At 51.5% G+C, this 24,498-nt stretch overlaps 1 protein-coding gene across 7 annotated transcripts in view; it reads left to right on the plus strand.

Annotated features, from left to right (window-relative positions):
• PLEKHH1 (pleckstrin homology, MyTH4 and FERM domain containing H1) overlaps positions 1–24,485 on the plus strand; it is a 54,078-nt gene extending 29,593 nt beyond the window's left edge. For 3 of the 7 annotated variants that reach the window (XM_043556425.1, XM_043556429.1, XM_043556426.1), the window contains 23 exons: positions 70–830; positions 4,103–4,181; positions 4,834–4,925; positions 6,568–6,718; positions 6,933–7,078; positions 8,039–8,149; positions 9,082–9,168; positions 9,504–9,665; positions 10,622–10,702; positions 11,040–11,222; positions 11,622–11,730; positions 12,512–12,624; positions 13,262–13,438; positions 13,798–13,895; positions 14,386–14,563; positions 15,109–15,264; positions 16,362–16,462; positions 17,247–17,388; positions 18,529–18,671; positions 18,802–18,931; positions 20,849–20,935; positions 21,225–21,371; positions 22,312–24,485. In XM_043556425.1, the coding sequence (XP_043412360.1) occupies positions 70–830; positions 4,103–4,181; positions 4,834–4,925; positions 6,568–6,718; positions 6,933–7,078; positions 8,039–8,149; positions 9,082–9,168; positions 9,504–9,665; positions 10,622–10,702; positions 11,040–11,222; positions 11,622–11,730; positions 12,512–12,624; positions 13,262–13,438; positions 13,798–13,895; positions 14,386–14,563; positions 15,109–15,264; positions 16,362–16,462; positions 17,247–17,388; positions 18,529–18,671; positions 18,802–18,931; positions 20,849–20,935; positions 21,225–21,371; positions 22,312–22,473 (3,596 nt within the window). In that variant the 3' untranslated portion in view covers positions 22,474–24,485. The remainder of the gene's footprint in view (positions 1–69; positions 831–4,102; positions 4,182–4,833; positions 4,926–6,567; positions 6,719–6,932; positions 7,079–8,038; positions 8,150–9,081; positions 9,169–9,503; positions 9,666–10,621; positions 10,703–11,039; positions 11,223–11,621; positions 11,731–12,511; positions 12,625–13,261; positions 13,439–13,797; positions 13,896–14,385; positions 14,564–15,108; positions 15,265–16,361; positions 16,463–17,246; positions 17,389–18,528; positions 18,672–18,801; positions 18,932–20,848; positions 20,936–21,224; positions 21,372–22,311) is intronic. The other 4 variants (XM_043556431.1, XM_043556430.1, XM_043556427.1 and 1 more) reach the window with 4 other exon arrangements.
• The last annotated feature ends 13 nt before the right edge of the window (positions 24,486–24,498 follow it).

Genomic DNA, 24,498 nt, shown 5'->3' on the forward strand with positions numbered 1-24,498 from the left:
TGTGTGTGTTAGGGCGTGGGCCGAACCCGAGGGAGCTCTCAATATGCCTGTTTTTCACCCCAACCACAGCTCTTCAGATGGCACCTTCGGGAAAGCTGTTGGTGGCCCCCCAGGAAACCCCAGAGCAGGATTCTGGCTCTTCGGGGCCAGGGACCCAGCCGACAGGGCAGGACCGTGGTCCTCAGGCCCAGGGTCCCCTGAAGGCAGCTATGCCTGCACCTTCTACAGGTGCTCTGCAGAGCAAGGACTGTGTTCCTAAAGCAGGAATTTCCTTGGAGGATTCGAGTTCCATCATGGTCCATCCTGGAGAAATATCAGAGGCCAAGACCTTTCCGCCTCGCCTGGGAAGAGAGGGCTCTCCCCGCCGGCTGTGTGTGAAGTCTCGCACCCACAGACATGGTTCAGCTTCCTGGGGTGAGGGCCTGGTCATTGCTCAGGGTGGGACACTCCCTGGGACAAAGAACTCTGCCAGGGAAGGTGGTCCGGGCTGCAGCCTGACTCTCCCGAAGGTGCGGGCCCCCAGCAACCCCCGGGACAGCATCCAGCTGGCCAAGCGGCACCACAGCCAGCCCCAGGTGGGCCCTGGGCCCTTCAACCACGTGGTGAGCATTGAGGTTGGGACCCTCTCAGCCCTCCACCCCTCCAGCCTTCCTGAGGTGGAGGCCCGAGCTGAGCTCCGGGAGGAACCAGAAAACATGGAGATGGAGGAGCAACCCCCAGCTGGGAAGAAGGAGGAAAGAAAGAGCCCGAAGGCCCCCAGAGCTGAGCCGGAGGAAGTGGATTTGGGCAACAAACCTCCCACACCCCCTCTGCACCGGTTTCCATCCTGGGTAAGAGGCACAACCTGGGAGCTGGGCAGAGCGGCAGAGCTGCTCATGAAGCACAGCCTCATGCCTTCACGCCAAGTGTGAGATGAGGCTCTCATCCTCATGGCCAACCGGCAGGGGGTGGGGCCAGGAGTGACTGGATGGTGGCTGGCTGTCATTTAGGAGCCTGTGCCACGCACCAAACCGGGCGCTTTGTGCACATTTTCTCATTTAATCTCCGCGACCCTTTGAGGTGGTGCAGTGCCGTGGTGAAGAGCACAGGTGCCAGAATCAAACCAGTAGAGTGGAAGTGCTAACCGCGTCGCCTGAGCTAGTTACTAAACCTGTGCGCCTCGGTTTCCCTATCTGTAACGGGGGGATAATAGTACTTCCCTTACCAGGCTGTGGTGAGGGTTGAATGTGCTAGCAGGTGCCTGTGGTGGTGGTTCACAGTAAGTGTTGGCCGTGATTGTTATTTCCGAGCCTTAGCTTCCTTACTTGTAACACTGGATAAGAGAAGGTGATGTCTGGGGTCATTGCCTCAGAATCGATGATCTGGCATGGGGAACACCGAGGAGACAAGATCAGCCGTGCATTAATCTTTACAGAGCTGGGTGATGGCTACATGAGGTCATTCTTTATTCTCTTCATTCCACTTTTGTGTCTGTTTGGCATTTTCCACGATAAACAGTTAAAATAAAAATGGGGGGCGGTGGGTGGACATGAATGAGGTTGTATAGGGAGTGTGGAGGATGAGATGAGATACTGGGTGTCGAGTGTGTAGCTCAGGGCCCAGCATGTGTGCAGGACCCTGTGTGAGGAGTCAGGTGCTGTACCTCTTACAGATGGGAAACGGCTGTCCCCACAGACTTAGTTACTTGGCCAAGGTCATGTAGCAGTCAGTGAGGAGCCAGGCTTTAAATGTGGGCCCCGCTGCCTCCAGAGCCCAGCTCTCACCTTCCAGCTGTACTGCCTCTTAGGGGACATCACAGTGCAGATGTCAGCTTCTTACTCATGCTTGGACCCCTGGATGCGTGTGAGGCAGGTGGTAGGAGACGTCTGAGTGTCAGGCTCCTGGCAGCACAGGGAGCAGGGTACGGGGGTGGCGGTTGGGTACTTCAGGGCGATACCACCTTACACCACTGCTCGGAGAACCGCCTTTTCAGCAGCATCTTCTGGGGTCCCCTTTTGAAATGCTGGTGGTCCAGGGAGTCTCAGCACCCCAGGCATATGTGTCACATCCTTAGCAGTGCTTGCTGGCCAGCACTGATCACTGCAGGGGGGCCTGATAGCTGCAGACACAGCCATGCCTGGGAGTGGGGCCTCTGGGGAGGGCTAGGACAGTCTTCAGGCCATATGCTGCTGACCTGTCCCTGAAGCTCCAGGATCATGGGAACATCACACAAGGCACCTCCCCAAGAGGAAGGGTGAGGTAGAGGGGAGAAGAAGGAGTGGGCAGAGAAGGAGCAAAGGGGTGGGCAGGGTAACAGTGGAGAGGATGTTGGAAAGGAGGGCAGGGCCAGGCCAGGCTGGACCACCGCAGACCGTCCCTCCTCTTTTTCATTATTGTCTGGTAACTACAAATGCGCTAGAATCCAAAAGCAGAGGCAGGCGGTGAGGGAGCATTCGGGCAAGGGATGTGACAAGAGGGCTTAGCAGGTGTTACCAGAAAAACATGCTGCTCACTTTTGCCATTTTTGCCAAAATATAGCCGTCCACCGTGATGGCTCAGAGCAGTTCTTGTGTTCTGCCTGTACAGGTTAAGAGGGTGTTGGGGGGAGGAGGAGAGTGACACAAGAGGAAAAGGGAGTGAATATAAGATGCTCTGGAAAACATTTTCCCCATGTGAACATCAGGGAAGCTCTGGGGATGAAGGTTTGAAGGGGTATCAGGTGTTCCCACAGGCCCTCCCTGCTCTCAGCTGGGTCCTGGGGACCCAACAGTCGGCCATACCAGCCTACAGAGGAGCTGTCTCCTGTTCACAGCCCTCATTGTAACTTGCTCCCAAGAAACACAAGATAGGTGCCTACCCTCTCTTCTCAGGTGGCACCACCTGGGCAGTGACCATCTGAGAGGAAATCAAGACTAGAAATTGGAAATTGAGAGGGCATTTCTCAGGGGAAGGAGGCAAATATACTGATTCACCAATTCAAGCATGCAGAGCCATTTTTCTGTTGATTCTCAAAACAACCTTGTGAGTTAGGCAGTCAGTCGATAACTTTTGTGAAACACTCCCAAGTCTGTTTTACCCAAATCCCTCAAGCTTTGCTTACATTCTGTCTGTGAAGTTAAAGGAATTCCGTGACCAGGACTGGCAGGACCAGTCTCTTCCTGGGATCCCCTTTCTCACCACCCTGTCTCTTACCTTCCCATCCCTCTGCTCAGCTCAGGGGAGGTCCCACCCAGCCCTCTCTCCCCCACGTGCCCCAGAGCTGCTGCTCCTCTCTGGGGGACATCCCACTAGCACCTCATGGCCCTTCCAGCCCCAGTCCCGCTGCCTCCCTGAGCCAGCCAGGCCCACCTTCCCTAGTACTTGTGACTTTCCTGTCACCTGAGAAGGTCTTTGTTTCTCTTTGCCTTGAGTGGAGAAAAGAGATCTGGAAAAGCACAGGCAGAGCCTCTGGGTTGTTTGATCAAAACCGTTAGGAAAGCTCCTTAGGCCTGTGGGCCTCTTTCAGACCCAGGAACGCCAAGGGGTAAAGGAGAACTTGAGGGTGAGGGTTCTCATCGATGTGTCTTCTACAGCGGGATTCAGGGTCCAGGTGAGCTTAGACAAGCTTTGCAGGTTGGGCCTAACCATGAACGTAACTTTGTTAGTGTTGGAAAAAATTGTGTCCTAGCTTCCAAACAACTGGCTTACAAAAGGGCATGCCTTTGCCATGGGGCTCTGACTTCCTCATTATCAACACTCCAGCTTCCAGGGGTGAGAGCCAGAGACCCAAGACCTCTAAAATGGGTAAGATGCAGAGAAACAGGTCACTGACCCTCTCCTCTTGAACTTCTTGTGTGGAGACAAGAACTGAGTATCTGTTGGATGCTGATTATATTCCAGGTGTTAGATGTTTCCATTAATGATTTTATTTGATTTTTGTAACAGCCTGACAGGTGAGTATTATCTCCACTTCAGAGCTGAGGAAAAGGAAGCTCAAATGTAACTTGCCTAGGATTACCCCAGCTGTAATTGGCCAAACGTGGATGTGGACCTAGGTCCACAGCCATCCTTTTACCTCCACACCCAGGAGGTGCTGGGCTGGGCACAGAGCTGGACTCTGACCCTCTGGGGTCTTCCATTCCAGGAGAGCCGGATCTACGCGGTGGCTATGGCTGGCATGCGGCTCTCAGACGCATCTCCCAGAACTATTGCCACCTGTTGCGGTGAGTCCCAAGTGAGCCCCAAATGGTAGACAGGGTGGGCATGCAGGGAGAAGACTCTGAGTAACACTCTGAGGGCCACCTGGTGCTCCATCCAGGCACCCTGTTCCCTCCCCCAACAGGTGAGGTTCAGTGAAATCACAGCCAGGGCTAAGGGAAAAGGAAGCTGTGCAGACAGGAGTTGCGCATTACATGCCGAGTGGGCGTGGCCTTGAACACCAATTACAGAGCTGGAGGAGTCGTTAGAGGCGGGGTCCTCCAGCCCAGCCTCCCACCTGCACTGGCTTCCCCTCTGTAGCACCCAGGACTGGGAGGGGGCGGGACATCTCCCCCGTGCCTTGATTTAGATGAGCCCCCTGAAGGAACCGCATCCCCGCCCTCTGGCTCCTGAGTCACTAGCCAGCCACTGAATCCCCACAGTGATGTGAGGGCTCCGTAGTCTCATGGTTGGTAACTCACCTTCACACGAGTGGGACTGAAGAAATTCTCAGCCCCCATGCTGAGGATTGCCACCCTACCTGTCACCTGGAGTGCTCTTTCAAAGAACTCTCTCCATGGATCTCCTCCTCAGTCTGCCCAGGTCTCTGCTACCGCAGGCTCCTGAGTGAGTTATGGCATCTGAGTTAAACTCATCCTTCTTTTCCACCCCCTCCAGCTTCAAGCCCTCCTGCCCTTGCGTCCCCTGGGCCTTTCTCTGGCCTTGTCTACAAGAATGTCACCGTGCCTGTCTACACAGCCCTGAAGGGGGTAAGAAGCTGCTATCCGAGGAGGGGGTGTGCCATCCGGGAGGCCCCATTCATTCAGTGGGGCTCTAGGGTCAGGCTTCTGCACACACGTGACTCTGGGCAGGGAGCTCAGCACCCATATATATGTAATTTTATTATTTATTAGATCTTAATTATAAAACGTGTATGTTTACAAAAACTTGAATCCATATGATCATGGGCAAAGTGGAAGGTTAAAGTGAGGCCTGTGCCTGCTCCACCTCTCCTACCCATCTTTTCACACGTCTGTCCTGGGAGGACTTCTTCCAGAACTTCTCGTATGTGTTCAAACGTATATTCCTATGTGTACACTCATAACATCTCTATTTTTCAAAACATCATATATTTTTCTTTGAGTATAGTTGGCACACAATATTACATTAATTTCATATCTATGTATTTTTTTTAACAAAAATCAGGTTTAACTGCAACATAATGTTTTCATACACATTTTTGTCTCCTTTTGTTATTGGTTTTTGAGATCAAGATAGTAATACTTTGTAAAACTTTTTATAGAAGAATCAGAAAGCTGAGGCACCTGGGTGGCTCAGTTGGTTAAGCTTTCCACTTCGGCTCGGTCATGATCTCATGGTTTGTGGGTTCAAGCCCCACATCGGGCTCTGTGCTGATAGCCTGGAGTCTGCTTCAGATTCTGTGTCTCCCTCTCTTTCTTCCCTCCCCCACTTGTGCTCTGTCTCTCTCAAAAATGAACATTAAAAAAAAAGAGAGAAAGCCAAAAGTGAAATCTTCTTTCACATTGCTTCTCCCTAATTCTTCACTCCAGAGGCAGCTATCATTAATGTTTATTCTGTGAGGCCTTCTGATGCATCTGCAAATATCTTCTGTGTCTGTGTCTCTGTCACACGCATGCTTGCACGCAGCGGGGATCATATTACACACGTCCTACCCTTTGCTTGTTCACACTCCCATCTTCCTGCTATACCTCCATGCACAGCTCTGCTTCCTCTTTTAGGGCTATCTGGTACCCCTTGGTATAGATGCCCCATAGCCACCTTAACCTGTCCTCCACTGATTGACAGTTTAGGTCTTCTGTTTTTCTCTAAAATCAGTGTTGCAATGAACATCAATGTGCAGATATATCTCCGTGCACTTACATATAATGTATACGTACTTCCATAGGACAGAATTTTAGAGGTGAAATTTATGGGCAAATGATATGCATATTTTAAATTTTGGCAGGTTGTACCAAATTACCTTCTGAGAGGTTCTGTCACACTACGGAATATCTTTTCCCCCACACTTTCACCAACATTGAAATGGTCTTTTTAAATGTTTGCCCACTGAGATGGCCTCTTGTTTCCTTATCCCCACACGTTTTTAAAGCTCCTGTCTCACACTTGGCCCATGGAGTGACATTCTGGACCCCTAGTGGTGGGAGCAAGGGTCACACTGCCAGGTGTTCAGCCTAGATGGGGCAGCTCCTTTGGGGACCACAGAGGCTGGTGTGGGGGGGCCGAAGGCCCAGGGGAAGCATGGAGGTGAGGAGAGTAAGGTCGGAGCTGTGCTGGCCACACCCTGGGCACATGGAGCTGGAGTACAAGTGCCCATGGGAAGGGGCTTGTTTTGCAAGGGGAGCTGCAGTGGGGGAGGGGCCTGTCTTGCAGAGAGCCACGCAGATCAGCACTGTACCCTTTGTGGACGAGTCCTCTGGGTCTGACGATGACTGCAGCTCTCAGGCGAGTTTCCGAACTTCGGTCCCCTGCTCTGAGTCCAGGAAGACCAGTGGACTGGGCAGCCCTCGGGCCATCAAGAGAGGTACAGAGGGGGGAGCAGAAAGGTGCGGGGTATAGCAAGCAGACCCTGACCTCCTCCCCTGGGTGGGTGTACCCGGGAGTCCCTGCTTGACCTCTGCCCATGACCCTGAACTCCAGACTCAAAGGTCCTGGGTCGGTGAGGAAGGCTCTGCAGCTCCCAGACTGTGGAAGCTGGGAGAGGTTTGGGATCCAGGCCTTGACGACTCCTTCTTCAGCAGGCGTCTCCATGTCCTCGCTGAGCTCCGAGGGAGACTACGCCATCCCCCCAGATGCCTGCTCGCTGGACAGTGACTACTCAGAGCCTGAGCACAAACTACAGCGCACCTCGTCCTACTCCACTGAGGGGCTGGGCCTGGGCGGGGTAAGCTGGGAGTGTGGCTGAGTCCGGGCAGGGTGGGAGCAGATCCCTGTGAGATGAGGGGAATGGTGAGGGCTGGGGCAGAGGGCTGCAACAGATGTGAGGCCCCGAGGAGTGGGCCGGGCGGCGGGGGGGGGTGGTGTGCAGCTATGAAATCAAGTACACACAGACCCTGTGAGGAAGGAGAAGGAGCCTGGTGAGCTCCTTAGCAAACCAGGGCTGGCCAGTGGGAAAGCACACTGTGGCTCACTGAGTTACTTCGTTTTAACACCATGCTGGCCCTGGAATGCTGAGAGCTGACATTTACTGAGTTCTTCCAGTGTGCCAGGCACCATGCTCAGTGCTCTTCGTGCCCGGTCTCGTGTGTCCTCACCATCCTCTCAGAGCTGTTAACCCCATTTTACAGATAAGAAGACTGAGGCTCAGAGCCGTGCCACAGACCCACATCACTCACTCCCCAGCGCTTGTCCCACACCACTGTGCCACTGTGTCTTCATCTCCCCTCTGCCCCAGCCTGGCTGATGTGCCCCTTGTTCCCCAAACCTCGCTCTCCCTTCCTGCTGCCTGCAATAGCCTTTTCCTCCTCTTGGCTTGTCTTTGAAGGAAAGCTGAGTTTTCCTTCCGGGGCCGGTCCAGATTTGGCTCTTCCCAAAGCCCTTCCTGGCCATTCTCTCCCTCATGCAGCCCCTGGTCTGCCACCTTCTCACAGTCAGGTGTTGTCTTCCCCCGCCAGCAGGACCCTTCCACAGCGGGACCACCTTTGCTTTAGGCTAGTTCTGTTTGAACCCTTAGCAGGGCATGGTACCCTGAAAATATATATAGTAGGTACTCAAGAATTGGTTTTTAATTGATGACAAAGCAGTGACTCAACTGGGCCATTTTGTCCTGTATGACATCTACAAACCCAAGTGATTCCCTTTTTCTGTCTCCCCCTCTTCCCCCTATACCCTCCCACCCCCATAGGAGTCCCTGGAGAAGTCGGGCTACCTGCTAAAAATGGGGAGTCGGGTGAAGACGTGGAAGAGGCGCTGGTTTGTCCTGAGACAGGGACAGATTATGTACTACAAGTCCCCGGTGAGACCCTCCTTCCCCAGAACGGTAGTCAAAAGGACCCCACCCCAAACTCAGAACTGTGATGGGCTGGAAGAGGGGTGGTATGGCCCACGGCCAGAGGGCTAGGTCTGGCAGGTGGGGAGAGGCGATCTGGCTGGGCACCCAAGGCTTTGAGCCTTACATGGGGCCATGAGGCTGGTTACTGGTTCTTGGAGTCAAATCAGGCACGGAACAAAGGCAGTTCTAGATGAGTTGGCTGGGTGATTCCTTCTTACTTCAGAAACTGATTTCTCCTAATGCCTGGTCCTGTAAAAGAAACTGTTCGCAGGCTGCCCTCACATCATCTGGGTTGTCCTAACAGAATGCATTACCTCTTTCCACCTCCTTCCTGTACAGTTTGGAATTAGGAAGCCTTGGATGTTGGGCTCCAGTTTGACAAGACATCCCTGGGGAACCAACAGTAATGTTTTCAGGAAGGCAAAAGGACAGTGTCTCTTGTGCAACTCCAGCTGATTGTCCGTGGCTGTCTGAACACCATGTTGAGGATACTGGGCCTGTATCACTCAATGAGTAGTTATGCTGTGACTGATTAGTAAGGTGTGCAGGCACACTGGGAAGGGTAATGGGGATATATTTGCCACTTATTTCCACACTTGGTTTAAAGGCTGTGATAGAATTTAAAGGTTCTATAGCTCTGTAATAACCTGGTGGCTTCTGACCCAGTTTTAAAGGCTCAATCTATGCTTTTTGAGGCCTGGGTTAGGATCCATGTCTCTAGTCATTGCTCCATTTAGCTAGAACTGGGATCCAGAACAAGTTACCCATCATACCACAACCCAGGAAAGCTTAGGAATCACTTTCCCCTCTGCCTGTGGCCTGGAGTAAGATCTGAAAGGAGAATGATGTGCTCTGAGAAGACTCATACCATTTTCCTCCCCATTCCTGTCTTACAGAGTGATGTCATCCGGAAACCTCAAGGTCAAGTGGAACTGAATTCCCGTTGCCAAATTGTTCGAGGGGAGGGTGCACAGACATTCCAGGTGGGCGTTGCTAGCAGCTAGGATTTTAGACACAAGAGGTGCTAAGTTTGGCTATGACTATGATAGAGACAAAGATGAGGCAAAATGAGCATGTGTGAAAGACATCACATCCACATTTGGATGTGATCCTAATTTGTGAGTACTGGGAAGGAAGAAGAGACAGAGTGAAGGTAAGAGAGACCGGGAGAAAACAATAAGGAAAAGAAGGGAGGGAGTCCCAAGGTGGGAAGAAGGAAGGCCCAGTGGTTTCAGGGATTTGTGCCACCTCAGAGCCAGGTCCCTGGCATTCCATCCTCCTGTCTCCCTGCCGCTGGCCCCCACTCTGCCCTCCACAGCTTATCTCTGAGAAGAAAACCTATTACCTGACGGCTGACTCACCCAGCCTGCTGGAGGAGTGGATCCGAGTACTGCAGAGCCTGCTGAAGGTCCAGGCCATTGGGCCTCTGGCCCTGCCGCAGGGTGGCATCAAGCCCACCGTGAAGGGCTGGCTGACTAAGGTATGGGAGGAGCTGGTGGGGTGGAACGTGGGCCCCGAGAGCCAGGAGGCCAGGAACCTGGGTCTTGCCCTCCTTACAGCTCCTGTCTGCAGGAGTTTGCTCACAGGGATCAGCTGGTTGGCCTCACAAAGTGTCGGTGAATGAAAACAGAGACCAGAGTTGTTAGCACAACAGTTATCATCGAGACAGGAGGGAAAGGAATGTCTTGTACCTATTTCAAGGTTATTAGGAGTTGCTGCCCATCCCTGCCTGCATCTACCGTGCCTCAGTATGAATAGTGGGAGGGTGTGATGTAGGCGAGGTAGGTGTGGCCCTTCAAAGACAGAACATCCCAGACCTGCCCTAAAGGTGTTTGAGGTAGGGCTTTTCTGGCTATGAGAAGCAGAGTTCCTGTTAACCCCAAGAAAATGGAAGTTAACAAGGAAGCACATTAACTGGATGAGAACGCCATCAGGAAGCAAAGCCCCTCGTATGAGCAAGCTCAGCAGTCTTGGCTCTGTCTCTGCGTCTGCTTCCCCTTTCATTCTGTGCTCCTGTCACTCTCCTCTGTCTGTTGTGCACTTGCTGTTCCCTAGTGATTTATGTGTTAGCACCAGGGGTGTTAGCATCCCATGCCTGCCCTGGGTGGCCTTGCCCTCCCTCTCAACATCCATAGAGCTGACTAGCAAGTTCTTCCTGTGTCCATATGCTTGGAACAGGACATCTGATTGGCCTGGTTAATCTTTTAACGGCATGTAGTGCAAGGGTGAGTGGGGTGTTATAGGGTACCTGCCACGGACCTGTGCTGTGAAAGGGCTGGTTCTGTTAGTAGGGCGTCTGGGTGGCATCTCCACTAAGGACCTGAGTTGACCAGGGGTTTTGAGATCTGCCTCCCTGTGGCTTCTCTTTGCCAGTCCTGGATTTACTTCTGGGATTACAATGGTTCTCACAATGCTGTCTTAATTTCTGTCTTCTAGGTAAAACATGGCCACTCCAAGCTGGTCTGGTGTGCTCTTGTTGGGAGAACCTTCTACTACTATCGGAGCCATGAGGACAAGGTACTCCCTGGCTTCCTGATAGCACCCACTCTCTGCTTTCTCCAGACCACATTCCTAATGCAAGGCCCCAGTTTCTCCCTCTATCCCATCTAATTCCACCACAAGCACGAAGCCAGCTGGTTGGATCCCTCTAGACTGAACGGCCCACAAATTCCACCTGTGGGGTCTATCTGTGCTTCACCAGGCAAGCCTCAGCCAGGGAGCTGTAGTTAATTCCCTCATCCCGTGACCAGGCCACATCTATGATGCCCAGCCCAGCAGGGACTGAGGGTTCAGAAAGAAGACACTCCCCCATTCCCTGCTGGCTCTCCCATTCATGGAAGGCTCATGTTCGCAGCGACCCCTGGGCCATCTGCCTGTGCGGGATGCACGCATAGAGGAAGTAGATCGATCCTGTGACTCAGACGAAGACTATGAGGCTGGCGGAACCAGGCAGTTGCTTTCCTCCCACTGCACCCTGGTGATTCACCCCCGAGAGCACAGCCCTACCTACCTCCTCATTGGCACCAAGCATGAAAAGGTAAGGGAGGGGGCTGGGCCTCTATGGCCAAGCTTGGTCCTGTGATTCTTGTCTTCCCCTTTTCCTTTCTCAACCTCCCCAAATTCAAGTTTCTTTCCTTCTGGACATTTTGGCAACTAGTATTCATTCCCTGGTTGAACTATTCCTTATACTGAATTCACTCTCAGTGACCAGCATCTCTCCACTGGGGCCGTGAGATAGCACCTCAGGCCTAGAAACTTGGGTTCATGTTCACCTGATCCCAGGTCTTCCCTCTTAGAGACTGTTGGCCTTGACTTGTGTCAGCCAAACTAGCCTAACTTTACCCTGAGCTTGACCCTTTCAAGGAAGCTTCTCTGGAGCTCTTGTCTCCATTCTTCACACTCCAGTCTCATCAGATGGCTTTCCATCCCCTTCCAGGACACGTGGCTTTACCACCTCACGGTGGCTGCAGGTGGCAGCAGTGCCCGGGTTGGCACTGCCTATGAGCAGCTCATTGGGAAACTGATGGATGGGGAGGGAGACCCAGGTAAGGCAACGGTGGCCGTCACTGCTTGGGTTGGAGGGTGGCGGCTGGGTAACGGTTGGTCGGAAACCCAAAGAAAGCATTTCTGTTAGCATTTATAGCAGCGTTTCTGAAGCTGTTGTAAAACCATCTAAGCCACAAAAGGGCATTCCCATCCACGCTCCAGAGCCCCTGTTTCTGGTGAGATTCTGAGGTGACCACTCTGTATCTGGGGGAGTTTATTTGGGAAGCAGACTTTCCAGTGGGTCAGTGTTTTACATTGTTCACTGCAGCTTTGCTGGCCGGGCAGAGAGTTGAGGAAGGAAGGAAGCTGGTTAAAAGTTTGTTAATCAATGAATGAAGCCTAAACTGGGATTAGACTAACCTAAGCCTAGGGTATCACAGGGTCTTTATTTTGCTACTGATTCTCAGGACCCTGAGGAACTAATGGCACACGCCACACACCCCTTCACTGCTCCTTGTGTGTTCCCCGCTGACAGGCACTGTCCATCCATACCTGACACTGCAGGGAGGGGCCTCTCCCGCACACACATGCTTGCACGCAGGTACCCACAGCCCCACACACTCACCCCCACTGCAGCCCCACGAAGAAGGCAGTAGCCACCTTCCTGTAAGCCGTGCTTGTGAGCGTGCTAGATGCAGTGTACAACTGCATACCCCCCACTCTGCGGATAAATCCGGTGCAGTCCGTGTGTTCCAGTTAACCCTTGTTTTCTTCACAAATCAGAGTGGGAGTGGAGGTGGGAGGCAAGTTCCCTCACCCCTGATGCTGTGCTTTGGGCAGATTCCCCTCTCTGGAGGCACCCCATGCTGTGTTACAGCAAAGACGGGCTATACACCTCCCTCACCACCCTGCCCTCCGAGGCCCTGCAGACCGAGGCTCTCAAGCTCTTCAAGGTAAAGCGGGAATGGAACCCAGGTGCACCAACAGGTGGCGCCCTCGCCGCGTACCCAGACTCTCCCAGAGCAATTTGCCCACCTTGGTGGTGCTCAGGTAGAAGAGACCCATGTGGTTAGGGGGAGCTCACAGAAAGATCTGAATGGAAGGGAAAGAGTCCCACAGCTCCCCCCCCCCCGCCCTGCTGCCCCCCCGCACAGTCAGTTATGGTGGGGAGGCATTCCCAGCTTCCTTGGGAAGTGCCGGTGAAACTCCCCCTGGAGGAACTCCCTTTCTCTTATAGTGAACAGCAGGAAAGGCCAGGTTTATGTTGCTTCTGGACCTCAGAGATTCTGACCTATTTTACAGTGTTCTTTGTGTCCGTCTGAATGTCCTCTTTAAAAAAAAAAAAAAAGAATGTCTTGCTTATGTAACGGACACATTTGAAGAAGGATAGATTCTATCTCAGAGTAGCCTTCTCAGCAGGCAGACATGCTCTCAAGCGGTGACAGTGCTCCCTCTTAGAAAGGGCTTCCTACAGTGAACTGGAGCCTGCCTGGAGCCCTTGGGGGGGACGGCCCAATCTGCCCACTGTCACCGCGGATGCTAGTCAAGGGGCTGTTGGTCTGCCCGGGCCCACCACCATTTTCGTGCCAGTCCTGCCAGCTTTTCATCAACGTGCCTGTGGAAGCGGCCTCCGTAGACTATCACGTGTCCCTGGCCCAGACGGCACTACAGGTCTGCCTGGTTCACCCCGAGCTGCAGAGCGAGATCTACTGCCAACTGATGAAGCAGACCAGCTGCCGCCCACCTCAGAAGTACTCCCTCATGCAGGTGGGCATCCTGGGGCAAAACAGCTGATGGGGCCATTGGCAGGGACTGCCCAGGAGCCGGGAAGGAGGAAGGAGGGAATGGAGTAGGTCCCCTCTAGGCCTGGTGGCCAACGGGCAGCCTCAGTGCTCAAAGCTGCCTCAGTACACCTGCCTTCTCTGTGCCCCTTCTGGATGTCTGTGCATAGTCAGATTGGGTGACTGCCGTTCTGGACAAAGCCTGACCAGGATGGGCCATCCTGCCGTCCACAGAAGGTGGGGGGCCCTGGTTTGGAGAGCACTGAAGCCTTGGTAGCTCAGGACTGTGAGGGCGGGCATTGCCGCAGACCCAGCACTCACCCCATGCTGCTTGTTCCCTGGCAGTGCTGGCAGCTCCTGGCTCTGTGTGCCCCACTTTTCCTGCCTCAGCACCACTTCCTCTGGTACATCAAACAGCAGCTCCAGCGCCATGCAGATCCCACGTGAGTGAGGGTCCTTTCCTATGCCACTCTAGCGCTGCTGACGGTGGCATGGCGAAGAGGGACGGGGGGACCAAGATGGGTCAAATCACCCTGCCCCTGTGGTTTGCACAGGGGTCATGGAGACACGGAGACCTCAGTGCTGTGTGCACAGATGGGCATATGGAGGCCTGGGCCGCTCTGCACACCAGTCTGTGTATGTGTGTTTTGTGGATGTGCTCACGTGAAGCTCCGATGTCCCCAAGTCATCCCCACATTTTCGTGGTCTGTTGCCATGTTTTTCTGACTTCCAGAGGAAAGATCTCTGCCAGCAATTTGCAGCACATAGGCCCTGAATGACAAATTAACACCCCAGACCAGAGTGTCACGTTTTTCACAGCCTGCTCAGCTGCGGATTCGGTCTTGGCTAGGTCAGGGTAGGCAGCCAAGGTGTCAAGATGGCAGGGGTGAATGAATTCCCTGGGATTCTCTTCTTTCTTCCCTGTCTTTTTAGAAATGAAACTGGCCAGTATGCCACCTACTGCCAGCGGGCAGTGGAGCGGACTCTACAGGTGGGGGAGCGGGAGGCCAGGCCGTCACGCATGGAAGTGGTGTCCATCCTGCTGCGCAACCCCTTCCACCACTCCTTGCCCTTCAGCATCCCCGTGCACTTCGCCAATGGGACTTACCAGGTGAGGAGGCCGCGTGGGATCCCTCTCCTGAGTCTTCTCATATCACTGGCCCAGAGAATATCTTTGGGCCAGGTGGGTGTTAAACCTCCTTAGGCTTGGCAGACTCTTAATAATAGGCAAACCAGCAGGATGGGCCTGGGGTGTGGAGGTGGTGGTGGGACCGTTACTGCCTGTGTGGAGGGAGAAAGGAGCTGGAACTCCAAAAGTGCTCTGCTGTTTGGCACCTGGGAAGTAGATCTTTAGAAACCACTGCACGAACGGGGAAGCTGAGACATTGACCAAGAAAGGGGCAGGACAAAAGACCTCCAAAAGAGCAGCAGTCAAGGAGCAGCAGAGCTTCTGTCTGCTTCCAGCTTATAGCGGGCCGCTTGTCTCTGAAGCACTCACCCTCTGTGTGTGACTATGGAAACCAGCTTCCGTTAGCTTTTGCATTTGCCCTTGCTCCTCTCAGCCAAGCCTTTCCACCTCCCAGATACACGCGTCCACTAGCCGGAATGAGTTCCTCTCGGGAAATTTCCTCTAGGACTAACACCTCTCTCGCGCAGGTGGTTGGTTTTGACGGCTCCTCCACAGTTGATGAGTTCCTCCAGCGTCTGAACCAAGAGACGGGCATGAGGAAGTCATCCCACTCTGGCTTTGCCCTCTTCACAGATGACCCTTCTGGCAGGGACCTGGAACACTGCCTGCAGGGGAGCATCAAGGTGATGATGGTCTCCCCGTAAGCCAAATGAGCCCCTCCTGGGAGACCTCCAGGCTTCTGGGTTTTGGTGATGGGGAGAGAGCCCCCTGACTGGTGCCTTACTGTCCCCCAGCCTGTTGGGTTTGGAGTCCAAGGTGCTCCCCCAAGCCAGCATTTTTGTGGCATCCTAAAACATACCCGTACAGGCAGAGAGAAGTTGTTTGTGCCCTTGTCTCCACACTGCTCCCGCCCTTGAAGGGCTGTGCAGTGTCCAGGGGAAAAGCTGCTTCTCAGCGTGGTGTAGGAAGGATAGGGAGGCACTTGTCACCAGCAGCTCCACCCGGGGCTGCTGCCAGTCACACAATCCACACACGGAGGTGGGTAGCTGTACACCTAGGTCCGCTGGATGTGGTGCTGTTCCCTGGCCCCTCAGTCTTTCCATCTGCCAGGGCCTGCACTTACTGGTTCAAGCAAATTGTAAGCAGGTAGATCTGTATGGTACCTCTACAAGTAAAGGACCCTTGAATGGGATTTCAGACCTATCTTGTCTGGGATTAGCAGACAAGATGTGAAGTGTTTGTGGGAACGTATTGTAGCATTGATGAGTAGGAGTGTTTTGGTTCTGTGTCTGCTCTTTTTATGGCAATAGGACAAAGGCTTCTATAGTCTTTTATTTACCATTGCCTGGAAAAACTATGCCACATATCTTGTTTATAAATGTCAGGGGGTCTGTTTGGCTTTGTTACACGGTAGGCCTCTGGGGATACTTCAAGAGAATAGCAGTCGGTGGAATGGAAACAGAGCTGGTAATATGAGGCCATGGTTTTTGACTGATGCCTGCCTGGCCTCTGGGAAAGCCCCCTCAGGTGTTAAGGCCAGTGGGGGCAGCCTTCCGTGCTTTGCTGCTCATGCCATGCCCAGGGCCCTACCTCTGTCTGTGAGGTTGTTATAGACCCCTCTGGTCCCAGGCACGTGAGGCCTGCAAGTCAGCCTCCTAATGGAGGACAGTCACTCGATGCTGCCCTGCTGCCCTGCCACCCTGCCTGGGTCCTGCCCCAGATTGGTCCTTGTTCTCTTCATCAGGGGCTTTTCTGACTTTCCTCTCTTGCCTCTTTTAAGATCTGTGATGCCATCTCCAAGTGGGAACAGGCCCTGAAGGAGCTGCACTCTGGAAAGGCTGAGGGTGGCACACGTGTGGTGAAGCTGATGTACAAGAACAGGTCCTGAATACCGCCTGAGGGTGGGGCCGAGACTGAGGGCTGCCACTGGGGCGCCACTTGCCACTCCCCCAGCTGGATGGCCTGTGCCAGACAGGCAGTGGATCCACAGATAGAACACTGTGTAGTGGTTGTTAGTTGGGGCCCCAACTAATGAGGCCAACTAATGAGGCTCTGCTGATCCTCTTGGAGAGCCTGGACAGCTCAGGCTCTCAGTCCCTGTACCGCACGTACGTACACACACATGCGCACGCGCGCATACATACTCCTGCCAAGGAAACAGACCAACCTTGTGGGATGGCTGCATGTGTTACATTAGGAGAGTGAAACTTTGTATGAGCACTATTTAAGGCTAAAGGATAAATAGCTCCTATAACAATTCCAGGAAATATAGTAGATACCAGGATTTTTTTTTTTTTATCCATCTGAATAAGAAAATCCCATCCCAGGTATGTCTCTAGGCAAATAATTTCCATTAGTCTCTTGGAATCTTTAACTCATCCAGTTCCCTAATAAGCTCTGGTTCCAGGGAGCAGATCCCCTCCCCTGATCCAGTAGCGTGGTGGTGTATTCAGGTTTAACATGTGCCACTGTTGCTGAGATCTAATGGCCCTGTATCTGCCCTGTGTCATGTTTAGTTAAGTTTTTCTGGAGGCAATAGAAATACGCTCACAGATGGTATAAAGAGAGTAGTTTCTTTCTTTGGAAATCAAGATAAACAGAGGCCAAGACAACCTCATCATTCAGGATCCCAGCTGAGTCTTGGCTGCTTCTGTCTTCCCTGTAGGCTGTACTTTCGGAGTCAAGTCAAAGGGGAGACGGAGCGGGAGCGGCTGCTGCTTGCCTCCCAGACTAGCGGGGAGATAGTGGCAGGGAGGTTTCCTGTCAATAAGGAGCTGGCTCTCGAGATGGCTGCCCTGATGGCCCAGGTAAGGCAGTTCAGGAATTGGCAGGATCAGGGCACCGTGTCTGAACTCACACGTGGAACGTACCACACAGCCTGAAACAGGAGACTGCAGACCCTGTGGTGCCTGAGGGGAGGGTGGCCTCGCTGTCCCTGGCTGTGGAGGGAAGCTGACTCCTTACCCAGCAGAGCCCTTCGCTGCAGATACAGGTTACGGACAGAACACTGGACGTGGAATCCAAAGATTTGCCTTTGAGTGCTACCCGCCTTCCCACTGTGAGATTTTGGCCAGGTCACTGCAGTGGTCTGTGCTTTAGTTTCCTTGTCTGTGTACAGTAAACAAAAATGCGTCATTGCATTTCCTTCAGTATGCTACTGAAATGATGTATATCACATAATGGATGTGGCAAAATTTGTACTTAGAACTGTAAAGCATTGTAAGTAGAATTAGGAAGGGGAACACGCATTCAGACTTCGACCCGTCTCCTTATTACCTTGAGGAGGCTATCTGGCCAAAGGTATCTGGGATGCCCTCCTGGTTCCCATGAGAAAGGGTCTGAATCTACATGGTGGAGAGGAAGGAGCAATAATAACAGTTGATCTTTATAATAATAAGCATTTACCCAATACTCTATAGAGGGTCCTCTGCTGAACAGTTTATATGTATTATCCCTGTTAGTTCTTAATTCCACTTAATAGATGAAGAAATTGAAGCCCAGAGAGTTTAAGCAGCTTGCTCAAAGTTACAAAGCTGGCAGATGGCAGAGCTGGGATTTGGGTGAGGTGTCTGATTCAAAGGCTTGGAACACTGCAATATTCTAGGAGCTATAGCATCTTCAGTTCTGGATCTCATATTTTTGGATTAGAAGCCAGAATATCCATAGTTTTCCTTTGCCACTAATTGTGTCTTTGGATAAGGCACTTCACCTCGGCTGCCAAAGGCAAGTGGATGTAAATAATCATCTAGGACCATAAGGTGGTTTCTCTAGTGTGTGTGAAACTTGAGACACAGGGTCTGTTCACAAGAAGTGTTTTCGCATCCATTCACACCCCACCAATAAAGTAATGAAGTAATGGTTTATTTCACCTCCAGCAGCCGCAGCCCCACCCCCACCCCATCCACCTCTGGATTCTTGACTGCTCACTCCATGTGCTTCCAACACAGGTAGAATATGGAGACTTAGAGAGGCCCACCCCACCAGGCCCTGGGAGCACACCCCCTGCCAAGCTTCAGCATCACCTCCAACAAGTCCTAGACAGGTTCTACCCAAGGCGCTACAGACACGGGGCACCCCCTGAACAGCTGAGGTAGGCTGCAAGGTCTTGGAGGGGGTTGCTGTGGGGAGGCATGGACTGTGGAGCCGGGTTAGACCTCCAGTTGCAATGAAAACATGTTGGCACTTCACGGCCACCATCTCTTTCCGTCCATCCAAACCAGGCACCTGGCAGATCTGCTGACCACAAAGTGGACCGCACTGCAAGGCTGCTCCCCTCCTGAGTGCATCCGCATCTACCTGACAGTGGCCCGGAAATGGCCTTTCTTTGGTGCTAAGCTTTTTGCTGCTCAGGTAAGTGTGGGTGGTGTCCAAGGGAAGGAGTGATTACCACACCCTCAGGAACATGCCCTGAATTTCTCAAGCTACTGCCCACATCTGGTCACGTTTGAGTCAGTCCAGGCTCCAGGGCCCACCTGCACACTAGCAACCACCAGAGGTCGCTGTTTCTCCACCCATTTCTGGCTTTCTCTCAGATTTCCAGGGTCCAGAGCAGAGTTGTGATCACTGCTTTTGGGCCAGGATTATTTCTGGGTGATGTTCATCTTTCCTTTTTTGACTGCTTTTTTTTTTTTTTTTTTTTGAGAATAAGAGCAGGGGAGGAACATAGAGAGAGAGACAGAGAGAGAGAGAGAGAGAGAAGATCACAAGCAGGCTCCATGCCCAACTCAGAGCCAACTCAATTCCAGGACCATTAGATCATGACCTGAGCCGAAATCAAGAGTTGGATGCTCAACCAACCGAGCCACCCAAGTGCCTCCTTTTTTTTAAAATTTTTTTTTTATTTATTTTACAATGCTACCCCTGGGCGGGGTGGGGGAAGGACTAATTCACACATAAGGATTCAAACTTGACATAACACCCTCAAGAATGCTTTCATTTTTTAAAAAGTGTAAAAGAGGGTGCCTGGGTGGCTCAGTCGGTTAAGCATCCAATTTCGGCTCTGGTCATGATCTCATGGTTCAGGAGTTCAAACCCTGCATCGGGCTGTCTGGTATCAGTGCAGAGCCTGCTTCAGATCCAGTCTTCCTCTCTCTCTGCCCCTCCCCTGCTCACACTGTCTCTCCCTCTCTCAAAAATAAACATTTTTAAAAGTGCAAAAGATAGAACAATATATCACCTAAATGAATACATCTCTACTGACTTAGCATGGCCAAAGGAGACTCTTAAATTACTCAGGCAGCAGTTAATTTCACTGCATGAAAGGCCAGGTGACCCATATTAATTTCAACTGGAACTTTTCTTCTCCAGGTGTCTGGTGTGCATAAAATTTATTCATACTCAGAGGATCCTCAAAATTGGATCATGATCCTGTTCACTAACAGTACAGATTAGACAGTGGACATTCACTCATTTATTCAATAAAGAATTGTTAAGCTCCTGCTAGGTCTCAGACACTACCTGAGATTACAAGAGATGAGCGAATCAGACATGGTCCTGGCCTTTGTGGGGCTTCCCATCTAGTAAGGAGGTACACATTAATCAGATAATCATATATATTCTCTCTAAATACATACGTTATTTTGTAAGCTGTAACAAGTGTTCTGAAGGCGTATAGGGGTGTTATAAAAGCATATAATGGGGGACCCTGGGACCCTCTGGGGGGTTGGGAAAAGCTTCTGAAAAGGAGGACATGTCCTTCCCTTTCCCCAGCCTTTTGGGTAGGAGAGATAGGAAATCCAGATTGCTCTACTGCAGTCCTGGCAGTGAAAGTTAGTCATTTTAAGAATTGTCCAACAGAGAGTTACTTTTCTCACTGGTAGTGCCTAAAAGCCCCTCAGATTGCTTGCTTTCCTGTTTCATTTGCAGCCCCTAGGAAATTGGCTGAAGCAAGATGCACTTCAGCTGGGAGAGACTGGGTAGAATGCTGTCAGTTTGTGTGAACTAGAAAACAGCCCAGTCCCCATGCTCATGAGAGCGGCCAGGGCTGGCCTTTATTGTGCAGCACAGAGCCTCCCAACGAGTGTACTATGGCAGGATGGGCTATAGGTACCCCTCTCCTCTTGGGACGGTAATTAGATAGCTAGAGCCCCAAGGCTATTTACTTTAGCAGGCTGTGCAAGTACCATCTTTCATGTTTTCCAAGATGTGAAAAAGGTTGGAAATCACTGCCTAGCAGATCCCTGGATGTGCCTTCTTCCTCAGAAAGCTCTTACCAGTTCAGCTTCCCTAGCTGTGGACATGTGTGATGAGATTTTCCTGTTTCCCCAGCCTGCACAGCTGTCTTCCAAGGAGAATGCTCTGGTGTGGATTGCTGTGAATGAGGATGGGGTCAGCATCCTGGACCACAGCACTATGGTATGGAAAGAGGAGGGCTGGCCTTCTGACCTCTCCTTCTCCTGAACAGCATCTTTTCTTCTCTCTGCACTCAAAGGCCTGAGCTAAGTGAGGCCTCGCCCCAGCCTTGCTGTCCTCTAGTCTAGATACAGCTTATTGACATTCAAGACATGAATCTCCAAATTATGACCACTTCAGAGTTCTCCCTTTCTGGTTAAGGCTACCAGTGCCCACAATAGACAGGGGATGCTGGTTTAGTTCAGGAGGCAGGTGGAAAATTTCCCTAGAACTAACGGGCTTCTTCTCACAGCATGTGCACGTCACTTACCCCTACTCTTCAGTAATGACCTTCGGTGGCTGCCGGGATGACTTCATGCTTGTGATCAGATCCATTCTGGACCAGAGCTCTGGAAAAGGCCACACTGAGAAGTTGCTCTTCCGGATGGCTGCTCCCAAGGTGGGTCTGACAGCTGCTAAAACATGTTACTCAGATCTACCTAGTATGATGAGGTGGGCTTGCAGGAAAGGATGCTGGGGTTATTATGACCATACTCTAGAAGGGTCCTGTCCCAGGTACAACTTTTGGCCTTGTCTGTAGTCAGTCCTCCAAAGGTTCAGGTACTGTGGCATCTCAATAGTCACCGGTGAGCTGATCAGGGAGGGGTTGGCCGGGAGGGCACGCACTCTGGTCCGGCTACGTCCATGCTCTTCACATGGGCCTCTCAGCCCTAGCAGCCCAGCACCACGCAGGCTTGAGGCGGGGCCCACTTGGTCTTCATGCAGCTGATCCAGGGGCCAGGGCAGCGTCCTCCTCAGTGTGCTGTCACCTTCCCCTGGGCTCTGCCAACGCTAGTCACAAAGTGGGACAGTCTGTACACGTGCCCCCCCCCCCCTTGTGGTCTTTAAGACAGTCCCAAAGACCTCTACTGCTTTAAGAGCTTTGTTCCTACTCAGTACAGGAAATACTGACTAGCAAAATAACAATTATAAAGGCTCCAAAACCTAAGTTCTGATTAATAGTTCCTGATTCCATTCTGAAAGTCACTGGAGACCCTGTTGTTTTAATCGTAAAACTGGAGTATCCCAAACCTCCTCCTCTCTTTAATACCACCCCTGCCATAGGAGAGGCTATACAGACACCTTCCTCCAGGAAGGACCACTTCCCCACTCGCAGGTAAGCAGAGAATATTGCTCCTCCTGTTCTCAGGAGGGTACTGTGCGCCAGTAGCCCTTCAGACTAACAGGTACTGTGTCACTGAGCCTCTGAACCTCCCAGATATTTTAAGAGGTAAGAAACTGAAGCCCAGGAAGGTTATACACCTAGTATAACAGCTAGGGAGAAAGCCAGGATTCAGGCCAAGGCTAGTTCAATTCCTTTGTTTCTGCTGTCTCCTTAGATTGCAGAGGCTACCTTCATCATGGCCAGCTACATGAACCATTGCTCTCCAACTGTGAACCCACCTACGAACCCACCTGCTGCCCGCCAGCTACGGGAACTGGATAGACAGCAGTTTTTTGCTTCTGTTCCATGTGCTGCCAGAGGGCCAACGTTGCTGTGAATATTTCTCCTACCCCTTTCCCCCTCCAACCACCTGGTGCCTCTGTGATTAGAGATTGGTGTCCTGGGGTGTGATACTACTGTGATGAGGTCTAACAGCCCTCCCCCAGCTTGTTCTGTGAAATGTGTTATTTCACTTTCCATGAAGCCTTCATTCTCTAGGTGCCTTATCATGTTTCAGGGCCCAACTTTTAAAAATCCAGACCCAGTATAAAAACCACTTTTTTTCCCACAAGAATACTGAGCTCTGGATGCTGCCCGATTCTAGATACAAGATTGGGATGGTCCATGTTACTAGTTACTGAGGGCATCAGTGCCATAAGTCAGAGCTTTCTGATATTCTTAGGAAGGATGGTATCTTTTATATTGTATATGGTCCTTATGTGGGGATTTATACTTGAAGTTTTCCCAACATCCCTGAACAAGACAGGACTAAAATTTCCAATTCACCTGAACTGTGACAAAAGCCTAGAACTCACTAAAACTGGACTTCCCTTTCCAGATGGGAAAGGTATTGGCAGGGCTAGAGGAAAAGGAATAGACTCACCTTTCCCCTTCCCCACTGCAAATGAGTAGGCATTTGCAGTGCCCCTCTGGGGCAAGAGTTCCTATCTTTGCAGGACAAGGAAAAGGCACTATCCCTGCTGAGATTCAAGCTGTTCTCCCTCACACTGGACTGTGAGCCCAACTGGGTGCAAGCAAGGTCAGGGAGTTAAGTCCAATCTGACCTCTCCCTGTCTCATTTTAATGACTGGCCAGGGCTCAGCAAAGGCTATGCTTCCTGCTGTAGGATGGGGTGGTCACCAGTGGTTTCCTTGCTCTTTGAAAAACCCAAGCAAATGCACTCTGTTTTTTGCTGTTTTGTGAGGCCATCATAGAGGAGTCAGAAACAGAATCCAGGCTCATGGGCCTGAATTTGCTCCTCAGGACTCAATGGCAAACTTCTGCTGGGAATTAGTCCAAGGGCAGAAGGTACACAGGTGATACCTGTCCTAGCCTGAGAGCACCCTGGTGATATAAATATCTCCCCATCTGCAACTGAGGCCTTCTGTTGAGTGCAGAGGAGATGATCTTTGCCTCCACCCTCCCCTAACAGAAAACAGAAAGACGAAAGAGTTCATTTATACTCTGATTCTCTGCCATTGGAGAAGCTGAGCTTTATTTCATAGCTCTAAGGCAGTCTCACCATTTATCAATCAAGGGCTGAAAACTGTGTGGCTTGAGCAGGAGCATCCAGGAACCAAGCCTTTGACTTCCACAAAGTGTGTGTGTGTTGCACACTGCAAAACCTTCAAGGTTGGAACTAGTTCATCTGAACACCTCAGCTGCTATAAGCTTCCCCCCTCTCACCCTTTAAACTGACAAACATGATTAAAAAAAAAAAAGCACACTAGAGCATCTGTCTTTTAAACTTGACTTTGCAAGGCTGGCAATTTACAGCCATCTCCCGTTTCTGTTGCTGCCTTTCCCCCAGGATATGAGATCTAGCTGAGACATTTCTACCTCGAACAATTCAAACATCACATGTACCACAGTCTCCTGAATAACCCCTCCTGAGCTGATGTAAAAGGAATTATAGCTCTAGTTTTATAATATCCTGAGTATCTCTAACGCCCATGAGGATAATATTATCTACCTGGGAATTAAAAAAAAAAAAAAAAAAGGATCCTAAGGAAAAAGCAAGCAAGAATGGAGCTGCGTTCACACTGAACTTGGGGGTCAAGCTGTTTCCCCACCCTAGCTCCTTCCCAGCCTTTCAGGAATCCTCCCATAGTGTATTAAGTACAGAAGATACTGCCTTATAATCAAAAGCTTCTGCAGTTTGTGTGTTTATCCTTCTTTAACCTGTCTGGAAACCAAAGTCGAATTTCTGTCTGGTCTTTTGTCCCATCCCTCTTGGCAGAAGAAGTGTTTGAAACCATAGACAATGCTGAGTGACAAGAGTATTAATGTGCTTGACATCCAAGACTGAAATGCCGTGTTCAATGTCAATAAAAAGCAACTGTCTGTGAACCAGGCAATTATT

Source organism: Prionailurus bengalensis, chromosome B3 (assembly GCF_016509475.1).
Source record: "Prionailurus bengalensis isolate Pbe53 chromosome B3, Fcat_Pben_1.1_paternal_pri, whole genome shotgun sequence".
In the NCBI taxonomy this organism is placed as follows: Eukaryota; Metazoa; Chordata; class Mammalia; order Carnivora; family Felidae; genus Prionailurus; species Prionailurus bengalensis.